The sequence below is a fragment of the Typopeltis vanoorti genome, chromosome 20 (genome assembly GCF_054136105.1).
Source record: "Typopeltis vanoorti isolate ZY-2024b chromosome 20, IOZ_Tvanoo_1.0, whole genome shotgun sequence".
Lineage (NCBI taxonomy): Eukaryota > Metazoa > Arthropoda > Arachnida > Uropygi > Thelyphonidae > Typopeltis > Typopeltis vanoorti.
The window spans coordinates 3,804,123-3,826,501 of NC_143568.1; the positions used below are offsets into that span (position 1 = coordinate 3,804,123).

Below are 22,379 nucleotides of genomic sequence, written 5' to 3' on the forward strand. Positions count from 1 at the left end.
GGTGAAAGAAGTGAGTTCGAAATCAGAGAAAGTGTTCATAACTCATGGACGAACTTTATTTTAAAATTTCTTAAGCCGCGCATTCGATATTTTTTCACCAATAAACTCAAGATTGTTAATTAAAAGACTGAAATGCTCAACTACATATTTCTGAAGACGTTTTGTAATAATTCTTTATTTTATTGGTGTGTAAGTAAACATGTCTTGAGGAAAAGTAATGAGACAAAGAAACAGAAAAAATTTCATTGAATGGGATTTTATTCTTCACACACTACCCATCCCTAGCACACCTTAGTAACATCCTGGCATTTGAGTACACTCAAACTGTACAGCAATGTGAACTGACAGTACGGAATGTACAGGTGTATCATAGCAACATGACTAGGCATTTCGAGAGGGAGGGGAATATACACACTTCTTTCTTCGATCCATTCGCAATATCTTCTAAAAAAATGCAGCTACGAATAACGACAGCTCTAAATATACAAAAGTTGCATATTTTGGTAGAATCGAGAACAGCATTTAAATATGGGAGGTTATCTCTCAAAATAGGCCTAGGTAGGAGACCACATCAGAAGATGAAAAAATTGCAATAATAACCGTACCCTTTAAGATTGTTATTTGTACTCTGGATGCTTGAGTTGATTGCAGGCAGGCATTGGGAAATGGGGGATAGAATAAGGGAGGTTGCAGTCTTCGGCTCGATTTTCGCAATCATTATAAATCGCCAGTTCATTGAATTCTCTAAATAATCACATTGAATTAGGCCTAAGTATATTTGCAACACTAAGAACTGTATGGCGACATGAGCGCTCTCTATCGTCTCGGCAGCTTAGCCTAGATAAAACATGACCAGTCGAGATTATTCAGCTCCCTTAACAACAAAGCTCTGCGGTGTTTTCCCTTATTCCTCCCCTAGTTACAAGGCACCAAATGCATACAGAACAGAATAAAATTGCAGTGTAGTTTTAACAATATCCTTTTTCCGGTACACTATAAGTACACTCAAAAAAACCCGTTTAAGTGAATAATTGCTTTCTGTCGAGTTAGGCATTATTCTAGTTCTAGTGTAGGCCACCTGGCGATAACATTGCCAACTAATTTTTACTTTCACGATTACATATATATCTTACAAGTTCACGCTACAATCTCTAAAAAAATAAACATGCTTAAACGACCAACCATATCTAATTTTGGATATCTCAGCTTAGCCTACCCCTATTATAACAGTAGCAAGTCCTGGTGCAGCAACAGGGGAAGGACTGAAACCTAATTGCAGTGGTAGATGTACAAACCAAGATGTCACCATAAGGAAAAAGAAATCCTATTTCTTATCTAATGCTAACAATATTCTGTGAACAAGTGCGCAACCCAGATGTATTAAGGCACTTAGTTAATAGACCGTGTGTGTATGTGTGTTGTGTAAGGCCTAGCTGGGCCTACAGCAAAGCCTCAGTCTACGGGGGTATTCACAGTCCTAGCATTTTCCTCCACACACCTCGGGCTAGCTAACAACTTTTATTTTTGAGCACTTACTGCTACAAGAAAGCTGAAGGAGGTATGACCCACCAGAGTCATAAGTCTGGTGCAGTGACTGTCGTTGGAGTGTCGGCAGCTGCCTGTGCTGCTTCCACTTCCATTCTTCGCTTTTCCAGTTCCTTTACTGCCGCATCCATTAGGATATAAAGAAAATAGAAGGGGTCCTCTTTGTTGTAGGTCGTTGGAGGTGTGGGTGGTGGCGTGTTGGTGGAGGACTGCCACCCGCCTTTGGCGTCTTCGTCTGTCGATGTTTGTTCCTCTTCTTCTTCTGGTGATTCGTCTCGTCTCTGTAGCTGCCTTCCGTTGCTGTAGCTCTCGTGGATGATCGAAGCCGGGGGCTCCGCTTTTAAGAGGTCGATGCCGTCGCTTCGAGAAACGAAAGTTTCACAGTCCGCGTAGTGTTCATCGTACTTGGGTTTCTTTCGTAGGACGTCGTCGTCGTCTTCCTCGTCTTCTTCGGCTGACACGGGGGTCTTGACGAGGAGTTCCTGCTCGTGTGAACGCTGCCACCTTTTCGTTAACTTGAGGGGACAGCTGGACGATAGGTCGTGCGATGAGGTGAGTTGCGATGAACTGGAGCTTCGGCTGGCGTCGGAATCTTCGCTGTCCACGTCTCCATCTGTGGCACTGTCGTCAGTCAGTGAAACGGAGCGTCGGGGAGACACTAAATTGCGGGTGGACTTGCACGAGGGTCCGTTTCCGGTTCCGTGACAAACACTCTGCATCCGATGAGAGGTGTTACCCTTGCGCGTGATGGTGTACTGAAGAGGGTCGTTGCCTTCCTTCCGGATGATGTCGGGCAGAATCCGCCGACGGGCGTTGATGAACCAGTTGCACACTTGAAGCACGCTCAGATTGGCTTCCTTGGACAGCAGCAGCTTCTCCTGGTCCGACGGATAAGCGTTGTACCGGTGCTCGTATAACCACATGCGAAGTATCCTAACCGACTCCTTCGGAAGGTTCCCACGACGCTTACGGGGAGTCAAATCGTTCTGATGTTTGGACTCCGACCGAGGATAGGGCACAGGTTCGTCACAAAGGTGCATCTGTAACCGATCTCGCCCTGGTAAAAGAAAAGAAACCAAAATTTAAATAAAAGTGAAAACAATTTGTGCATTTATCATAAAAAAAAAAGAAGTAAATCAGATTGTTACCAGATAAGGTTTATTTCTGGGAAAAGACAGAGTAAAATAAGCATACAATTCTTCAATTGATAATATCGCTGGACCTTTTACAATGTTCAGCAATCATATAATGTAACCCCCCCCCCCCGCTTCAATTTGCAGAAACGCGAAAATTATATCAAACACTTTCAGTCACGTTGAAAACAATTTTATTTATTATTTTTGCATTTCACATTGACCCCGCACATGCAAGGTCACAGGACCTATAACACTACAGTGTCATGCGTCGGCAACCGATCAAGGAGAAAGAAGTAGCTACTGATATGGTTATTATTATTCCTACATAATACACCTCCAAGGAGTCCGAAGATTCATCGCGGGAGGCACCTACAACTGTTTCAACTGCTACACCGAACCTCTACTACGATTCTTAGAGTTGGATGTTGCACTCGGTGGGGAAAACAGTATTTTTGGGAGGTTGTTCCGAAGAATGGAGGAAGACGAGCAGTTTCTTCAGTGTGTGTGGAGTTAGAAAGTGGCTGCTCTCACGTTGTTAGAAGAAAGTGGACAAATGGCAGCGCCCATGGAAATAGGCAGAAACGGAGTCTGTGAGGGAAGGGTCAGCTATTAAGTAGATTGTCCTCTTTTGAATATCATCAAGAATTCTTAGGGGATAAACTGGATGTGACAGTCAGTCCAAGGAGAGAAGGCTGATCTTGAAAGCAAATCAAAAGTAAGGGGGGGGGGAGTTAGGTGGTGTCTTTCGTGTGGGTAATAAGGCAGGCCTATTTTTTTTTGAACTTGACTGAGCTTATTTTCCAGGCAAGCTGTAATATTTGTGGCTTTGTGTATGGATTAATGGCAAGAACCAGGATTTTTTCAACAGAAGGCAATTTCAAAAGCAGAGTGTTCCACCGGAATGCCAGGATTACGGTTAGGTATTCTTCTGAATTTTCAGTTTTAATTTTTTTTTTCTTCTTTATTCTCCTACCGTCTTCATTCTATACATCACTAACCTTTTCCGTTTGCGGTGTTGCTAATAACAATGCATTATACAGTGCTAGTATTTCCCTGGAAATAATGGCGTCATCGTGGTTTTTTTTTGTTTTTTTTCAGTGGAAATAATGAAAAAGAAATAAACTAAAATACGTGTTTTAGTCAACTTAAAAACAAAATGATCTTCAATGAAGTCTTTAGAAGCTACAAACTTAAATGTTAAAAAAAAAAAAAACTCGATGCCATCTTATTTCTAAGATAAAACATCGAGCGCATAATACAAAAATAATAAATAAGATATTTTTTCCACCTTCTGCATTCCTTGTCAGTAGAAGATAGAATACAATTAAACCAAAAATTCGACGAGGAAATTCAGAAAATGCAACAACATCCGGAAGTCCAGAAGAATCGTATTCTAATACGAGTAAGTAGAAAACCGATCCTTTGAATTCAGTGGAATGTACGGAGGTGTCGCATTTAGAGGGCAATGAACGCCACACGTTCAAAAAGTACTCGAAGAATACAAGAGTGTATCAAGCAGTTCTAAACCTACGGAAACAATATACATGTGTCAAGATGCCAAAGGTCTCATCTGCTCAATACTAAAAAGCATTAGAAATAATGGGAATAAACATCGTACTTTAATAAATGCTATGACGCGGCTTTTGTGATATTTCATAGCACAACAACGTACATAATACAATGAAAAAAAGCTTATCAAAATCATACGTCGGTATTTTCTAGTACTTCCCTTCATTTTCCTGTGAATTACGTTTTAACTGATCGAAGATCTTTAAAAATATCCACGTTTACTGTAGTGTACTAAAGTAGAATGCAGCGAGCTTGATGACTGAAACTCAACATTGGTCCTGTTGGGTTCGAGCTCGTCCTCTCGACAAGTCGAAACTTGTTCGCTCCTCTTCAGAGTTCAGTGCGAAAAGCCCAGTTGGTCGATCTTTCATTAGCACTCGAGAGATATCCAAACTGACTTCAGTTTGCATATTTAGATTACCGCAGTTGTTAAAAAAAAAAAAAAAAAAAAAAAAAAGACGAGACTACCACTCCAGCATGCCCTTGAAAATGATCCCTTCATTAGATATATAATAAAACAAGTTTTAAATATTCTAACATTGCATTTATAAAATAAATACAATCAGCTGCAGCCAAGACAAAATGTCGTCCTCTGAGCAATTCAGGTTTAGGCTTTTTACGCCTGTTCCTGCTCTGCAGATGAAGTTGGCCTTTCCATCTGAGTCTCGGACGTCCACAGTCTCTTCTTCCTGTAGGTTTATTTATATAGTATTTATATGCTCGTTTGGGAATCCTATTGTTATTCACCTTTCTATGCGGTGTGGCCAATTTTGCCGATATTCTTCTATTTCTTGTACGATGTTCTTTGTATCTAATCGTGCTCTTATTTCTGTGTTTTTTTTTTTTTTTTTTTCTAATCAAGTGAGTCCTAGGAGAAGTCTTAGAACCTTCATCCGTGCTGCTCCCAATCTTTCTCTGTTTCTTTGTTTTAGAATCCAGGTTTCACTTCCAAATTTCAGATGGTTTAGAGGTCATGTTATGTAATCTTAATTGAGTCCTTTGTTTTCCAAAATATAATATTTTTTATTTAATAAAAAAATTTAACTTTAAGAAAACAGAAGAATAAAAAGGGCAGGTATAGTAACAAAAATTAATGCCAGAAACGATTATTTTCCACACCAAATTGTTTTTTACTGTTCTTCCTATTATTATTATTATTTATCAATTAATTAAATGAAGTATCGCAATTCATTTCCAAGTATTTCATTTTTTCTGAAAACGAATTTTTTTTGCCTCCGAGTCGATTTCGACTCTCACGTCGCGCACGCCCGGACTGAATAATAATAAAAACCGGCGTGGAGATAAAAAGAAGAAACAAAAATAGTCTCGCGAACGCAAATGATGACAGAAAATATATTCTAATGAAAATATCTTGTTTGGCTTTCGTACCAATTAGAAAAAAACCAAAAATTCTTAGTGGGGAGGCGTACCTGCTTATGAACGCTGAAGCCAGTTTTCCTTCCATTTCGTTGGATGAACCAAAATGCACTAAATGGCGAGCGACATCCTTCTTGAAAGGTTCTACTGTGGGATAGTTTTTCGTGCTTCCAAGCCGCTAAATGAACTCCTTTCTGTAATGGCGATGTGGCTCCACGCTAAGAAGTCTGTTCGCAGCGTGGAAGTTACGCAAGTGGCCGTACAAATTCACACGACTCGGAGGAAGCAAGAAAAAGCAAACGGTTTCCTTTCCGGTTCTTGAAGCTCCGTCCGACACGCTATGATCAGCCTCGCTTCCGTTTTACGTCCCCCGTACCGCAATCAGCAGGTGGATCAAACTTCACGGACGAGTAGTTTGCGTGCTGATGCACTTTCTCTGGTCCTTTAATGGCGGAAATGCAGGTTAGTATGTGACGGCCACCGAAGACGTTTGACATCCGTCTTTAAGAGCAGTTTTGTCGTTGGAATTTCAGGGAAGGCGCGTTCAACTTTAACAACCAAAACCAAACCTGGTGGCAGTTCCCTAAAAATAAAGTGTTTTCACGAACTGCACAGAGAACGGTCCAACGAGCAAGTTTTTACCTAATCGGTTACCATGGTTACGCATTCGTGCTTTCAGAATGGGCTATTCTTTCGTACTCAGTCACTGACCGCAATAGCACAAAAACGAGCCTCCGTTTTCGAATGGTTAAAGGGCTCCGCAAACAGCTCAAAGATCAGTTCGCGAATTCGAACGCTTTACCTACTATTAATATAATCTAAACTATATACCCCCCCCCCACTGAGTTTTGCATCTTCACATTGCAGTCGCGGCATTTTCCCTTCGGTTTGAAAAATCTGGGTTCGAATCGTTTGTAGGGACCATACGGACTGTTCAACTGAAGGTGAGCGAGCCAGCCTCAGACCGAACTGGTTTTCCATCCTGCAGAACCGGTCACAACAACGCACCATCAATGCCTCAAAGCGTGCGTTGTAATTCCAAACTCCAACAACATCTTGACTATAAAATAAGAATGGGTATTTTGAGCTAATTTCGATAATTCCTTCAGTCTTTAAATCTTTCGAGTGTTTGCTCTGCGTTTCTGGTCTCACAGGAGGCTTCTTTATTAAGTATTTCGAGACTAACGAGGATATTGAAAATAAATATCCTCATTGAGACCTGCACATTCAGAGCACGATTTGAATCTCAGAGAAAAAAGGTCTCGCATTGATTTTTCCGAATAAGAAAATTAAAACTTACCCGAAAATAACACTTTCTGCGATTCCCTCCCCCTGCATAATATTTACATTTTGAGATTTGACTTGAAATACATTCGAAAAACAGTCAAAACTATGATGAGTCAAGACAAAGTATTAAGGAAAAACTTGAGCTCGATGACGATTGAGGATTAATTTTTAATCTTCGCTCGATATTTTTAGATTGAAGATTTTTTCGGGGGGGGGGGGATAGTTGGGAAACTCTGATTTGACTTCACTGGGACGCGATATATTTCATGTGCAAGATTCAAGCCGGCTTATGTTTATTATGGACATTATGGAACACTCGTTTTCAGAGGGAAAGATTTCAGATGACTGACTCCTGCACCTGTCGAAACCAGTCATACTGCATCGCGTGGTAAGTAGATTAAAAGTAGTTTAAAGTTAAACAATGGAAAGAAAATAGAAGTTGGGGAGATTGGGATTTCCCTTTTCCCGCATTAAATCGGCTCCAAACGAGTCGAAAATGCTACGACAACAATCACGTGATTTTTGTTCCTAACAATGCTGCATTAAGGGGCTTTCAGTTACGATCTAATGCGCACCTTAATCCGATATCGGGTCAGGATTACTGAAGATTAATTTCTGTTGAAGAATATCCCGTGAAACGCAAATAATATCCGTCAATACCTCTGTAATAGAGCTTTCGTTTTTGCATACTCTCAGTAACTGAAAATTACAAAGTAATTTACATTTATTGTAAAATTACAATAAATGCAATTTATTGTAATTTCAAATTAACGAGTTTACTTCGTACAAGAATCAGACCAAGTTTCCGATTGGTCTGATTCTTGTACGAAGTAAAATCGGAGACGTCCAGAGAAAAATCCTAAGATGTCCTTGCCCTTCCTTGGGTGGATAAATTCTCCACAATTTGAGTTACAAAATTGCCTGTTTGAAATTACTACGAGAATTAAGTCGAAGAAGGAAACACAGATAAAAAAAGACTACCACAGCACGCACACAAACAATCCTATACTAAATATGCTCTCGCTGGCTAAAGAAATGGGGGCCAAAATGACAGCAAAGAAAACTTTTTTTTTAGAAACAGAATGAGATTTCGATATCTCATTCTGTTCCAAGTCAATCTCCAGAAAATCCATTAGCTTTAATGAATTCGGGGTTTGTCATTCTCCATTCACACAAGGGTATACAAAACGGTGTTTTGTATACCCTTGCGCGAATATCAATGGAATATCGTTTATATTCCATTGATATAAATGGTAAATTACCGAAGTTGAAGGATGGGATGGTAGAAAAGCAATCGTGCTACTGTACGGTATTGATAGCGCACGGATGTAACTGGGAAACCCATTCTTGTCAGGGCCATCCGTGCACTGATGTTTATTCAGACTGTGCGTAGTGAATAGTCTAAAAACATGTCTCCGAAACTAATAATCCAACCAAGAGTACAAATGGTGAAATCTGACTAATAACAGGATATTTTACTACATCATATGAGGTTTTATCGACACGAACGAAATAACAGCGAAAAAAACATCGAGCGGATTTTTGTATTCATAAAAATAAATAAAAAATAACGCGCTATTAAGGTCAGTGTAGAATCGCGAGTGTTTATCTTATGTGCTTAACTACTAGCAGATCCGGTTAATTTTGGAATGAATTGGTTAATATTTTATACGAGATAAATTCACTTTTTTTAAAAAGAAAGAACGAGAGTGTCTTGGCCTTTTTTAGTTTTAAGATACTGGTGCATCTATAAATCAAGATATGGGGTTTTGTGACAATTTTTCACCCCGCAATAAACAAAGTCAAATTGTCAGTACACAATGGAAATGTGTGGGACATACTTCGCTCCACCTGAACTACTGCTTCAAGGCCAAGTATCGCTTAGAGACAGGAGGCAAAGAAATTGCGATAAATGACTGTCATCAGGAAGAATGAAAATGTCGTGATGTCAGTAAAGAATTTTTAGTTTTCCTACACGTGTATGAAACGTTCATCACGCTGTTGTACACCGAATGCACGTTTAAATGGTCTATAGACAGATCAGTCAGTTACAAACTAAAATATTGGATTTACTATAAAAGTTGAGTCGTTTAAGTTGTTGAAAAGTATGAATTTGTATTCTTTTATTGATAATAACATTTGAATATTAACACAATTATCTTACACTATTCGTTGATATTAAGGAAATGGAAACACAATTAACTCGAGATATTAACACAAAAGTTCCTTACTTTTTCACTTCTGAAGAGGGGGGGGGGGATTCTTAGCTTTTGTCAGTGTTTGCGGCAAAAACCTATTGTCACAATCAACGCCATGTTTTCAAGCAAAAACTGAAATTTTCCTGTTTTTTTATATCAAAAATATTCGATAAAAAAAACAATCAACAGTTAAGAATATCCAGTAATAGTAAGCGAATCGAACTGAATATAAAAGTGGAATCACCGTTCCTCAAACTGTCACATGGAATGTGACAGTTAACAGATTGTCATGCAGAACTAATGCTAATTCTTTCCAAAATTCCTACTAAAACTCCGAATTTTTCATATAACGCCCTATACCCTCGTTGATTTAGCCTGAATTTTGCGTTTCTTTGATCTCATGGAATGTATTTCAAAGTGTACGGGGGACGATGAGCCAAACCACGTGGAGTGACAATCGGTCTTGACTTGAACTGACATGTTCAAGATGGCCGATTGAGCTTTCGTAGCGTGCAGTTTGACAGATGCGATTGTCATTATATACAACTCGGGTACTAATAAAAACGCTTTCACTTTGTTTAAAATTGCTTAAATCAGGAATTAATAATTTCTGAATTCCTTAAAACAACTATTAAAATCAGGGGTTTGATCTTTCCACGGTTAAAAATATTTACCTATAAAAAAAAGTCAAATTATACACTAAGCCTAACTCGATTTATAATTCTCCAACCGATAATTTCTTTTATCGTAAATTTAAAATGTTTAATTAATATTCTAACTGGAATTTTTTTTCACACAAACATCAAATGACAAGAAAGCGAACACTGAAACTATCAACCGTATGTCAAAATTTAAATTACGTTGAAAACCTACTTGAATTTTACCATTTCTATCAATCACATTGCAGTTATTTGTAACTTCTTCTTACCTTCATAGTCAGAACGAATATCCTGCGATCCGTAAAATGAAAAGCTCTTCATGGCGGATTCTCTACCAGCAGCTGCACAAGCGACTATCAAAATAAGAAATGTCACCAGAATTAGGCAACGTCTTGACCCTGAGTGCACTACTCAGGGCGCCACCATTGATCACGTGATACGAAACTGACCGTTATGTGGCCCGACCAAACGAACGCCACTTTGTATCCATTCAATTAATTTTAAAAAAAATGACGATTTGCTTTAATGATTCATCAAATGGAATTTTGTGTTCGTTTTAATTACCATTCTATAATTTCTTCACGTGTATTGCACTTGCGCTAGCAATGTTTACTAATGACGAAACTCTGACGTCATCATCACCCAACAATAGCAGATAGATGACGAAATGATCTCACAGTTGGCTGAGTTTATAGCCAAATGTTTACAGTCTTAAGTGGATTAGGTCGGATTTCTTTGAATATGAGACGTATACATGACACGCAATTATAGTATTCGAGTTAATCATGCTTTGGACTTAATATTTAAAATGAAATTTTAAATCGGCTTAGTTTAAGCTGCGAAATATTTAGATTTTCAGTTGTAACCAAGATAATGATTCATCTTCAAATTTTCATACTCCATCCGTCTCTTGATGTTTAAGTAACAAAGGGGCCAGCAGACACTCGTGTGTTCAAAACAAGTTTTATATTTAAAAAAAAAAAATTATCTTGATTTCACAATTCTCAAAATCAGACATGAAAATGTCGCAGAGCCTTCATAATTAGGAAAGTAAGAAAATGTGATTGGTCGTTGATTCACCTGCCTGCCGTTTGGTGTGCTAATGAAGAATATCCATAGACCAAGGGTCAACAAATGGGGAACTACCCCCCCCTCCCCTCCAGGGGTCAACAGATGATACGAACGACCTGAATTGAATGACTTTTCATTTTGACGTTTGCATATTTCTTTGTGTCGATCGCACAAAGAATCGAGCCCAATCCGGAATACAAATTGGGCTCGAGATTGTTCCTGGTAAAAGTTCATTAAAGCAATAGGATTATTATAATTTTCTGGGATTGTTCAGTCATAAAAATTATTTTGAAACTAATATCGATTTCAGTAGCAGAGTCAACACAAGAAATAACAGGGAGAAAAATGGCGGATTTGAAGTTCAGTCACAAAAATGTTTGTGGGGATTTTTTTAATTGAAAAAATCGCTAGTGAAAAACTGAAGCAAGTTCTATTGATGAGAAAAGAAAACCTAATATTTGTGTTTTCCTCGTAAAACTAAAGCTCAGGTTGGACGTTTTCTTTGCCTCTGTGGTAATCCTGATCCCATTGGAGGGATTCGTGTGTATTCCCTAACACAAATCGTGAAGAAAACTAAGACAGTATTTAGAAAGTCACGATGATATTCCAAATCAGCAATGGTATATAGTCGGACCTAGGTGCGACACTACATTAAATTACGCCATGTGTAAGGAAAGTTACTCAAATACACACAACGGGCTCCAATTTATAGCATTTCTGTGTAAAAAACACACGAAAATAACGTGTTTTTTGCATTTTTTCATGTTTTCTGTTAAAAAAAAACTTGATTTTCCCACGACATGTGGTAGTTCAGCTCACGATGCAAACGTATGGTCTAAAATTGCTTCTGTGTAAAAAAGTACAAGATTTGTGCGATCTCAGCGCGCTCTAGCGGCATAATGGTCGTTACAACGTTAAATTCACGTATACAATGTGCTTATCTTCTCTATCAATCGCTAAGTTAACAACTTGGTACAGTTTGTAAAAAAAAAAAAGACACCTCTAATGAAAGAGGATTTCCAATCAATCCATGTAATAAACGATGCAACAAGCACAAAATTTCCGCAAATTCTCTAAGAGATTCGAGTGTAAGTCACGTGTTTATGCGCAACAGTGCCAAGTATAAATCGAATATCATGGAAAAAGCAAACCGAACTATTAAAACGGTTTTAATGGGTCCTTCCATTAACTAAGTTTTCTTCGCTAAATGCCGCCCAGAAAGGCTTACCGGTGATCAATGCCGGCACAGCAGTTGACAGGCGGGTCGGAACTCAGGTCACCTGCATTGATCCAGAAGTTCCCTGCCCTACTACAGCCGCGACATTTCATGCGGGGCTTCGACATGTCAGGGTAAGCTGTTCGCAAAATGAGATGGGGGAGAGAGAAATGCTGACATAACGATTCTTATCGACGGCCCGTGTCGTTTCGCCTTAAATCCGTCGAGGACAAGAGGCGAGTGTCAGCATTTACATGCCGCCCAGGTGGGATACGTCAGGGCAAAGTGAGTCGTCAGATGAACGCACCGTGACTGCGAGTACTAATTAGCCTCGTTAGGTTGCCGTGACAGGACAGCGGAGACGCCACCCAGGTATGTGGAAGTAAAAACAGTTTGCACAGCTCCCTGGTTTTCTTTTTTATGACGAAAGACAAACAGAGAGATGCAAAGTGGGAAGTTTCTATTAAATGTTCGCATTTTGCAGAATGTGAACGACGAATTTGATCGCCGCGTGTGTCTGCGGGTTTTCCTTTGCATCAAATGACTTCGCCGATGAATGAGCTTTGCAATGAGAAGACGTTGAAAGTAAAGAAAGCTCCGTCCCATTTCTGAGGTCATCGGAGCGGGACGTTGTGTTAACTGCAACACCTTTTTATAGCCTGGTTGGGTGCTATTGTCTTTTTTTTTTATTTAATTAATTGAATGCAATGACTGCCTTAAAACGGAGGACACAAAACTTTATGCCTTGATTATGCTAATTTTACGTTTAATTGTCATCAGGGTATCAAGTCTCGAACATCAGGGTGTCGAATACTTAACCGGCACCAAAATTGTTAGAATTCCTTTAAACATTTTTTTAAAAAAATCCCTTTCTTTTCCTCCTGATGTTAAGACGAATGATATACGCAGGAATTCTTTCTAGTTCAAACAATCTTGAGAAACAAATCCTTATACGCCATTTCAGATCACATCCCATAACGTATCGCCTTTATTATAATTGAAATTGCATTAAGATTTCGGAATATGTAAAAATACTCGACAGGGACAGTTCGTTAATTATCAATCCCGCACAGATCCCCTTTAAAAAAAAAAAAAATTCATTCCGGGCAAGAGCAGATCGAGCACTATTAAGTTGCCTGTGGGTGTCACGTGACCCGTCAATTCTTTTCCTTTTAAACCGTCCATTCGGATACTTCTCGTGGTGTCCCGATTTCGACTGACATTCAGGGTATCCTGTGATTAGTTCCGGTGGGGTGGCTACTTCCACGTTCAGCACGATTATTTCATAGAGAATTAAAAAAAAACTTAAAAATTCAAAACTATTAAACTTTTTCAAATGACGCCGTTAAAACAACTGAAGTCTTGTGGAACTTTTTCGGTTGTCCCCCCCCCCCTCTTACGAGTATTTCTTTTACATCGAATAATTCTTATTTCGGTTGGGCACACCCAACATTCTCGAACCAAAACAATATTAGAAATAAAGAACTGATGATTGACAATTGCTCACTTGGGGGCGTCTCGATCGCAAGTGCACGCTACTTAACGTAACGTTTCAAACCCATAATTGGCTACGGTTATTGATTTTTCCGGATGGTTTGCACTCGTTAAGCGGCGACTAACTTTTGGGGTCGCTAATTTGTTCGGCTGAAGGTACATATTGGGGGCTTTCTAATTAAATGAATTAGTATCTTGTCGCCTGGGTTGCTTTCTGCTTCGACACTTGATTAAGTGTTCTATTAGCGTAATATTGATGGCAGGGGTGGGCGAAAATCAAAGTACTCTGTAAGCGGCGTAACAAAAACATTAATATTTTTAGACTGTGGCATTCTACAGTCACGCAATTTCGTCTCAGAATGAGTTATTTAAGGATTGCGTGCCTTCCCCCCCCACTTGATATAAAATTGTTTTTCAAATTTGTTTTCTCTGAGCATTTTTTAATTTGTATTGATGTTCATATTTACCCAAAGGCATTTTTTAACATTTTGTTTTCCAATGACTTCCTAGTTTGAATTTTAATCGGTAGATGTCGCTACTAAAGCACGCCATATTTTTATCCGGCCTCGAGCAGCAATTAAAAGGCACGTCGACTGCAACCTGTTTCGGATGTACAAGTGGTTATATTTTCACAGCGATGACGTCGACGATGGGCACAAACTTACGCAACACAACCAGGAATTTTACCTGGGGAAGACTGACAAGGCTCTTTAACAAGGACGCAGCCGTCTTACCTTTTTTCTTAATACTCTAAGCACGTTCAATATTTCGAACGTGAGCGAGTTTGATGTCGGCAACAGAACACGTGCTGTTGGAAGGGTTCAACACTTTGTGGCATGTTTCAGTATGAATTGCAAATATGAAGTCAAAAAAGTTCATTAAAGAATTAATTACTATTTTAAACAAATATAATTTGAGAAATGTACACGTTATACTTCTTGCGCATGTTCCGATGAAATAGATTTCACTGAGTTGCGCAAACGCACTGGAACCTTCGATTTTTAACTGCTCGCATGACATATGAACAATTCATATTTTACACCAACATCAATCGTTAATAGTAATTGCCACAAGCCTTGGTTATGACAGCAGTTACTCAGTTCCGAAAGCAAATTAATTAATAGCTATGAAACCTGATTTATCATCATTAATATGATACGGGGGGGGATAAAAAGACTAATTTTATCCATGTGGTTTGTGGCAGCAGAGGGATTGCTCAATTCGGTGAAATGGGGACAGAAAATGTCGCCATAGCAGCAATTTATTCCAGTAGGTGGCGCAACCAAACCGGTAAACAACGAATCGTATTGGTCAATTCCCTTTTTTGTTTTTGCTAATTTCCTTCGTAGGGAAAAAAAAAGCTTCGTTGACAGTCCGCAGCTTCCTCATCCGTTCATCTAATCAGATTGCAATCGAAGGGGTCATAACCTTTTAACCCAAGCAAATCTGCGAAGTTGGTGGTTCGGAGTTGTGACCTTTGGGTCATTTATCTTTCTCCAGTTCGGAACCCGGAAAGGGAAGCGATAAGGCGAGCTCGTTAGATAAAACCAAATGATAAACCGAAAACAAAACAAAAAATACGAAGAGATTTTATAACCGTAACTCCGCTTAATGAGAGGTGGTCACGCGCAGCGACTGTACACCGATATGTTTACAATCGATGTTTGTGCATACCCGCTTCTCTTTGGTTAAAGGGAGGAACGTACATTCAGCGTCAAAGTAATGAAGAACCAAAGAGGTTAAAAAAAAAAAAAAAAAAAAATAGAATGTTCATCGAGAACGCTTTGCCTTCATCAATAAAAGATTTCTCAATAAACATTTCCAGTCGTAACACGCGAGTGACCACCTCTTTTCCAAATTCCAGTTTTGTCTTTCGTGCCATACTGTTTCAGTCGACACTGATATTCGATTTGCTTCTCCATCCGTTTCCAACACGATCGGGCCATCGAGTTAATAGAAGTCCTGAGCGAAGTAGGGTGGCTTGCAGCTGAAAAAAGAGCCGTCCGTTCAAACTGCTGCGCGTGAATCGGGAAACGTTTGCATTTTTCCTGGTCAAGTGTTGTCATTCTGTAGGTTGATTTATTATACTCGTATCAAACAGCAACCGGACTCGAACCCATTTCGGTTGTGAAGATCTGGGTCTTCGCAGCCGATATCAAGAGAAACAAAATTCGGAGTAACTTCGTTTACTTACATTTTAGCTCAACAGCGCCGATGAATGGAAGCGCGTGACGTCATTTGATGGAGTGATTTAACTTGTGAAAGACTGACAAACAGAGGAGGAGCCACGGTCGCCTGTCACGACTAAGTCGAAAACAGTTGTCACTTTACAACACACTGACAGTCGAACGTCACATCAAAAACGGAATTACCGCTCCACCCACCCACCTATTTCCGTCATTTTACCTTCTGCGATTTCCCCCCTTAGCTCCTCGCCAGATGGCGTCGTGGAAACTTCGGCTCCACCCGTCTCATTTCCCGAATACGAAATCATTAACAAATATTATGCGGCCTCGATCCATCGAATTAACTGATATCGGGATTCGTTATTTTACCGCCAGGCGGCGCTGCACTTTAGCATCAATTCGCGTGTCGATTAAGACTAAGGCAGATTAGAACACGACACCAACGAGATTAGCCCGAGCAGTTTAATCACGCTGATCGGGTTGTTCAAGTTCGTTCATTGAACACTAGGGGGCACTGCAGTGGAAGTCGAGCAGATTTCGGTTTTAAGGAACCTCGTCGTGTCCCCAATGATAACATCGCCAATGTAATTGGTCTCGTGACAAGATTTCATTTGATTTGTGTATGATATCAGTTGAAATGTACGCGTCTTTTTAGCGACATCTACCGGTTGGCACAAGACAGCACTTTTATTTTAACTGCGTTCTTTTATCGTTTGAGGGAAACACCCGGAATACTTTCCACTGCGGTGAAGAATGCGGATAAAACAGGTGGAAGCAAAAAAAACGAGTCGTGTTTAGTTGATACCTGAACAACACGCACGCATAGAGTGGCGTGGAGGTGATGGGGGGGGAGGGGGAGAACAACCGTTCAAAGTGCGCGCAGCAGACAAGTTTTTAGCACTTCCTGGATGCTCGGGCTTTCAGGTTTCCAGAAGTATTTCGACATCGGAGCTGGAATGGCTGCAGCTTTCGGCAAAACCCAGCGACGAGAAGCGCGTGCAACATATTTCAGAAATGTATATAATACGCGTGAACGTGTGTTGGTTGCTAAGGCAACATGCAGCAAAACGGCTAAATTAGAAATGTACAAACACAAATCGACAATTCCAATCGCAAATACTGAGCACGAAATAGTAATAGAGGGCGCTTCGTTTTCGCGATGGGATGATGTTGGACGCTTTTCAGAAAACTACATTTTGTCTTCCTATTTTTTTTTCTTCTTTTTATTGTTTTGTTCTGAAGACGTTGCCATTCAGGATTCTCAACGTCTTAGGTTATGAAACAAGTTTACTTTTCCGTGTGATCACCGGACTCCACCCCTTCGCTATATGACCTAGTATGGTGACGCAGCGAAGTCGACTGCAACGAATCGCTCCATTAACGCCGGGATGGTTTTGACAGGTTGGTCACAAAGGAGAGAAGAAAAAAAAAAAAAAAACGATAGAAAGAACCGATGCTCCGTTGCCTGGCGACGTCCGCTCGACGCCCCGGTATCCATTAAATCCAGACCTCATTGCGACGACGTGAGGAGGAGAAAACGCTCGTGATGGGTAACGACAGAAGTCGCGATGATTCCTCGTAGCCAGACTTAACTCATCGCGGAGACAGCGACGATTTGTTCTGGTCACGTGACTTCCATAGCTACCATAATCGGTGCCCTGTTCATTAATCCGCCGTTTGCCACGAATCAAGTGCGACACGGGGTTGCGGCACTCCCAGCATACTCCGTTCTTTCATGGGCTGAGTCGTGAAAAGTTGAACTTTGTCACCGCTTGAATAAAGGCCAGCTCGCTGTACATAGAAGTGAGCACGTGATATTTGACTGCTTGGATGCCAATCGCCCGTCTTATGTAGCATTAGTGATAAGTAAGATGTTTCTCGAGTGGTTTTATCCGCATTCCTTTTTTTTTTTTTTTTTGTTTACTCAAAGAAATCTTCCACGTGATCTTTCTGAAAGTAAAACTAACGACGCAAAACGTTTCTGCTTTCTCTTTTGTGCTCTGCAAGTTTTCCGTTGTTTCGTACACTTTCCACTCTTAGTCCCCATCGGTCCATCCCGCAAGTATTGCCCAATTCGTTAGGTCATACGATCCTTGGGCCGCAACGTGTCCTGTCTAGACGGTCTGTCTCTATAGCGAGCGACGTGGTTATGGACGAAGTCGAAATAAAAATAACGGCTCAGCAATGGCAGAACGGCCGTCCAAGGGTCGAATTCGCCGCTACGCATCCTGTGTAACCCAAAGGGGAGGGGGGGGATATATAAAAATCTTTTGTAAATCTCGTTTTCCACGGTGTTTCTTTAAGATACGAGTGTTAGAGGATTTTGCGCAACGCGTTTATTTTCTTCCCATAATGCCTCTTTTTTTTATTTTGAAATCTTGTAATCCCATGTCAGGTCCCAATCATCTGAATGGTAAAGGGGGGGGGGTCATCGACTCTGACCATGGCTGATATAATGGCACGGGGTCTGCATCAGGCTTAGTTCTCGTGCATCAACACAAAAAGCAGCAATCAGGGATGAATAAAAGAAAAGCCCAGCAAATCAAATTGTGATGGATCCAGATTGAATTTCGGGAATGGAATTTATAAATATTAGGGAAAAGGGCCTAACAGTATTAAAGGGCAATTCTCTCTCGGCTTTGTCGTAATGTTTGTGACGTCATGCATTACTTCTCGATGTAGTTTTTTTGTTCTCTAAATAATAAAATTTTACTTCTAACGCAAAATTTAACACGAAACAGTTTTTAACGTTCTTAAAACGCCAAATACTTTGAAGGTTCCTCATCAGAATATTACAATTAAATTTTTCCAATCTATCCTCAACGCAGCAGGACGTCCAAGGCGCTATTTTGTACTGGAAGGTTTTTATTTTAATAATTAAAAACAGGTTTTCTTTGTTATTTAACTAAATTCTCGGAAAATTTCGTTTTCTTGGGAAGAATGGGGGACGATCGCCATCCTCTGTGAATCTCCCACTATGTCAAGGTTCAATTTTACTTTTCCTGAAAGTAGCGAACGGGTACCCATTGGGATAGGGGAGGACGTCGATGCGCTATTACATCTTGACTGTGTCAGTTAGATTCGTGACAGGAATGGAGACGAAAGAAAGAAAGAAAAAAGTCGCCTCTAAGCAAACCAAGACGAATCCGGACAAGCATCTTACATATTGGCACATGGATGGTATACTATAATTGCGAAACTGTACGTCAGCAGCGTTTGTGGTAGAATGGAACGAGTTCGAATCGGACACATGACAACTTCTCGCGTAGCCTTAGTTGCCTAAGATGAATTCACACAACGCAACCCAATTCGCGCGATCAAAAAGCAAATAAAGCTTCGTTTTCCCCTGCTGCTGTCTGCCACTATTTGCCATAACAGACAATGAAGGTTCAAGGTGCGGAACAAGTAAAGAGACACTGTTACGAAACGCGGTACAAAGTTCAAATATGTAAATGATCATCCTCCATACAAGAACGTGTGGAAATTTGGGCTTCAGCGAACTAACGACACCCCGTGCACACTACGATAGTTCGGGAAATAACTGCAGAGCCCAAAGAACCATTAAGGAACGAATGATGTACAGAAGATAAGCTTCGTTATTTTCTTTAGACACTCCTTTATAATTTTTTTAACTGCTGACACATTTCTAATGTTCTGTCGCACCGGCGAAGCAGCCTATCTTTCGATCTGGTGTCGTGAAAGCAACGATGGCTCGTAGACGGAGTGAGCCATTTGCAGAAAACAATTAAAAAAACAGACGGATGGAAAACTCCAATTTCCGGTTCAGAGTCAAGTCACGTTCCTACGAACAAATCTTATTCCGATTGTTGGGTAAGAGGTGGGTGTCCGTTCATTTGTAACCATTGCTCCCCTTACAGAAATGCTATACAGTCGGCCTTGCTTTACGGGCTTAGAATCCAGCGGAAGACCTCCCCTGTTATAGCGCGCAACTATGACAGATGATGCTCGCTAGCGTACTACAACACCGGATGCTGCTGCAGGCTAAGAAGATGCTTCGTTTCCTCTTTTTCTCCGTCATGCGCCGAGCCTATGACGTCACTGATCTATATAAAGAGAGATGGGGGGGGGATGAGAAAGAGCACACAAGAAGAAGTGCAGAAAGAATGCCAAGTTGGTGCATCGCATTGAAGTGAGTAGGGAGTTAGCGTATTCCATTTGACCTTATGATAATTGACACTTTCAACTGTAGGTGGCGTTGAGTGTAATAGCTTGCTAATTGACGGTGCCATGGGTGCGGCGTATTTAGCGATAAATTATCGATTGTGGGTGGCAGTTCTGCTTTTATCTTCTAAGAAATTATTCCGAGGAATACGTTAAAGGCAAACTTCGTTCTGCCACTGATGATCGCGCTATTCATGCCAATCCATCTTAGCTTTCATCACTATAGCAACCTCCGGATAGAAAATGATCTGCACATGCGTAATCGCCAAACAGCTACACTGCAAGCGCGTTCGTAATTCTATAGGTTTTTGCCCCCCCCCCCCCTGAAGACAATGAAATGTGGCTCCACGCGAAGCGATGCATTTCCAAATTTACTCGTTAATCCTTCAAATATCGAAATGAAAATAATTGATTCTTCTTATGGATAGAAGCCGTTGAAATCCAATGTTAGGATCGTGTTTGTGACTGCTTTTTAAGACGCGCCTTTCGCAAAATGCCTAACAGCCACGAAATTCATTTTGTCCGTCCTTACGTATACGGCATAACTCCGGTATGGATGGATGGATTTTATTCTGATTTTGGCGATGGAGCCTTCACTGAAGGAGTCATGTCTAGCAAGAGAAGTAACCGGGCTTCTCAGGTCGACAGCCAACGAAATCCTGGTACTCATTCAAAAAGGAAGACAAGAAATAAGCTGAATATTGGAACATGGAATGCAAGAACACCGCTAGAACCAGATAAAATAGAAAATGTGAAAAAAGAAATGGAAAGACTTGAAATAGACATTCTGGGCATTAGTGAGACGAGATGGGAGGGACAGGGGGATTTCTGGAGGGGAGAATTTCGGATAATATATTCAGGACAAAAGAAGGGCGAGTCAGGTGTTGCAATAATGCTTCATAAAAAGTTGGAAAGTTAATCACTACAATAATTAACTACAGAATCATGGCGATAAGCATTGAAAATGAACCAGTAAACCTCAATATTATAATGGTCTACATGCCAACATCACAACATAGCGATGAAGAAATAGAAGAAATTTATGAACAAATAGAAGAAATCTGGAGCAGCTTTAAAGACAGAGACAATACAATAATAATGGGAGATTGGAATGCTATAGTGGGAGAAGAGGGCAATGATAATGTTTCAGGAAGATTTGGCCTTGGACGTAGGAATGAAAGAGGAAAGCAATTAATAGAATTTTGGACACAAAAACAGTTAGTTATAGCAAATGCACAATTTCAAGCTCCAAAAAAGAAGAAGATACACCTGGGGATTCAAATAGATTATATATTGGTCAAGAAAAGATACAGAAACCATATAAAAAATTGCAAAAGCTATCCAGGTGGTGCCGACATTAGTAGTGACCATAACTTGGTCTTAATGAAAACTGAACTGAAACAAATCCAAAGATACAACCTAATAAGATGGAACCTTGAAAAATTAAAGAGTAAAGAAGTCAAGAGAGGATACCAAGTGGCAACTGATCATAACATTCCAGAAAATATAAATAGTCAGAATAATATTGAAAACCAATGGAACATGATTAAAGAGTTAATTACAAATTCTTCAAATCAATTATTGAAAAATGCAGAAAAAGAAAACATTGGATAACAGATGAAATACTTGGCCTTATGGATGAAAGAAGAAAATATAAAAATGCTGTTAAAGAAGATGTGGCCAAATACAAATATCTTAAAAATCAAATTACAAGAAAATGTAGACAAGCCAAAAAAGAATATCTGGAAGAACAGTGTAATAACATAGATGAATTATTTAAAAAAGAAACCATAGAGAGAGCCAAAAATTAGAAGGGATAGGTGGTTTGGACATATACTTCGACATGATGGACTTGTGAAAAGAATAACTGAAGGCAAAATAGAGGGGAAAAGAAGAAGAGGCAGACCAAGGAAAAGCTTTCTTGACCAAGTCAAAGACAGCACGGGTTTGAGGAGTTACCAGGAGGTTAAGAAGAAAGCCAATGACAGAGCGGAATGGAGGAAATTGCTGCTGAGCTACTAGTCCCAAGACTGATGCAACTGATGATTTGGAATCTGTATTCAAATGTCCCCAGTCACCTCGATTTTGGTTTCCAGCAGATCATTTTTAGTTGCTCATTTACTCAAAGCCACACAACAAATGAAGGTAAAGAGTCCAGTCCATAAGCCAACACCTATGGAGTTGATTGGCATTTCGTAACACCAATTCACAGCAAATGAACTTGGAGCTCTTTAAGCTTAAGTCCTGGAGACTAATTATATTGTCGTTGGCAACATAATTTCGTGTAATTTTACTACCAAAATGAAGTGACGCGACAAATTTTAATTGCAATCCCGAACAGCATCTGTACAGCCCAGAGCACAGTCGTTCTTTGTGCAGACAGAAAGACGCGACCAATTAAATCGAATAAAAGTTGTGCATTTTGTGAACAGCATTCATATGATTGGCTGATATTCGTT

The 22,379-nt window shown here is 40.0% G+C and overlaps 1 protein-coding gene across 10 annotated transcripts in view; it reads right to left on the bottom strand.

Moving 5' to 3' along the window:
• Positions 1–240: 240 nt before the first annotated feature.
• The window catches only part of LOC150095199 (uncharacterized), a 195,157-nt gene continuing 173,018 nt past the window's right edge, over positions 241–22,379 (bottom strand). For 8 of the 10 annotated variants that reach the window (XM_090409849.1, XM_090409843.1, XM_090409842.1 and 5 more), the window contains one exon: positions 241–2,602. In XM_090409849.1, coding sequence (XP_090265975.1) covers positions 1,575–2,585 — 1,011 coding nt within the window. In that variant the 5' untranslated portion in view covers positions 2,586–2,602 and the 3' untranslated portion in view covers positions 241–1,574. Of the gene's footprint in view, positions 2,603–5,680; positions 5,702–10,040; positions 10,099–22,379 lie in introns of those variants that run through there. The other 2 variants (XM_090409841.1, XM_090409850.1) reach the window with 2 other exon arrangements.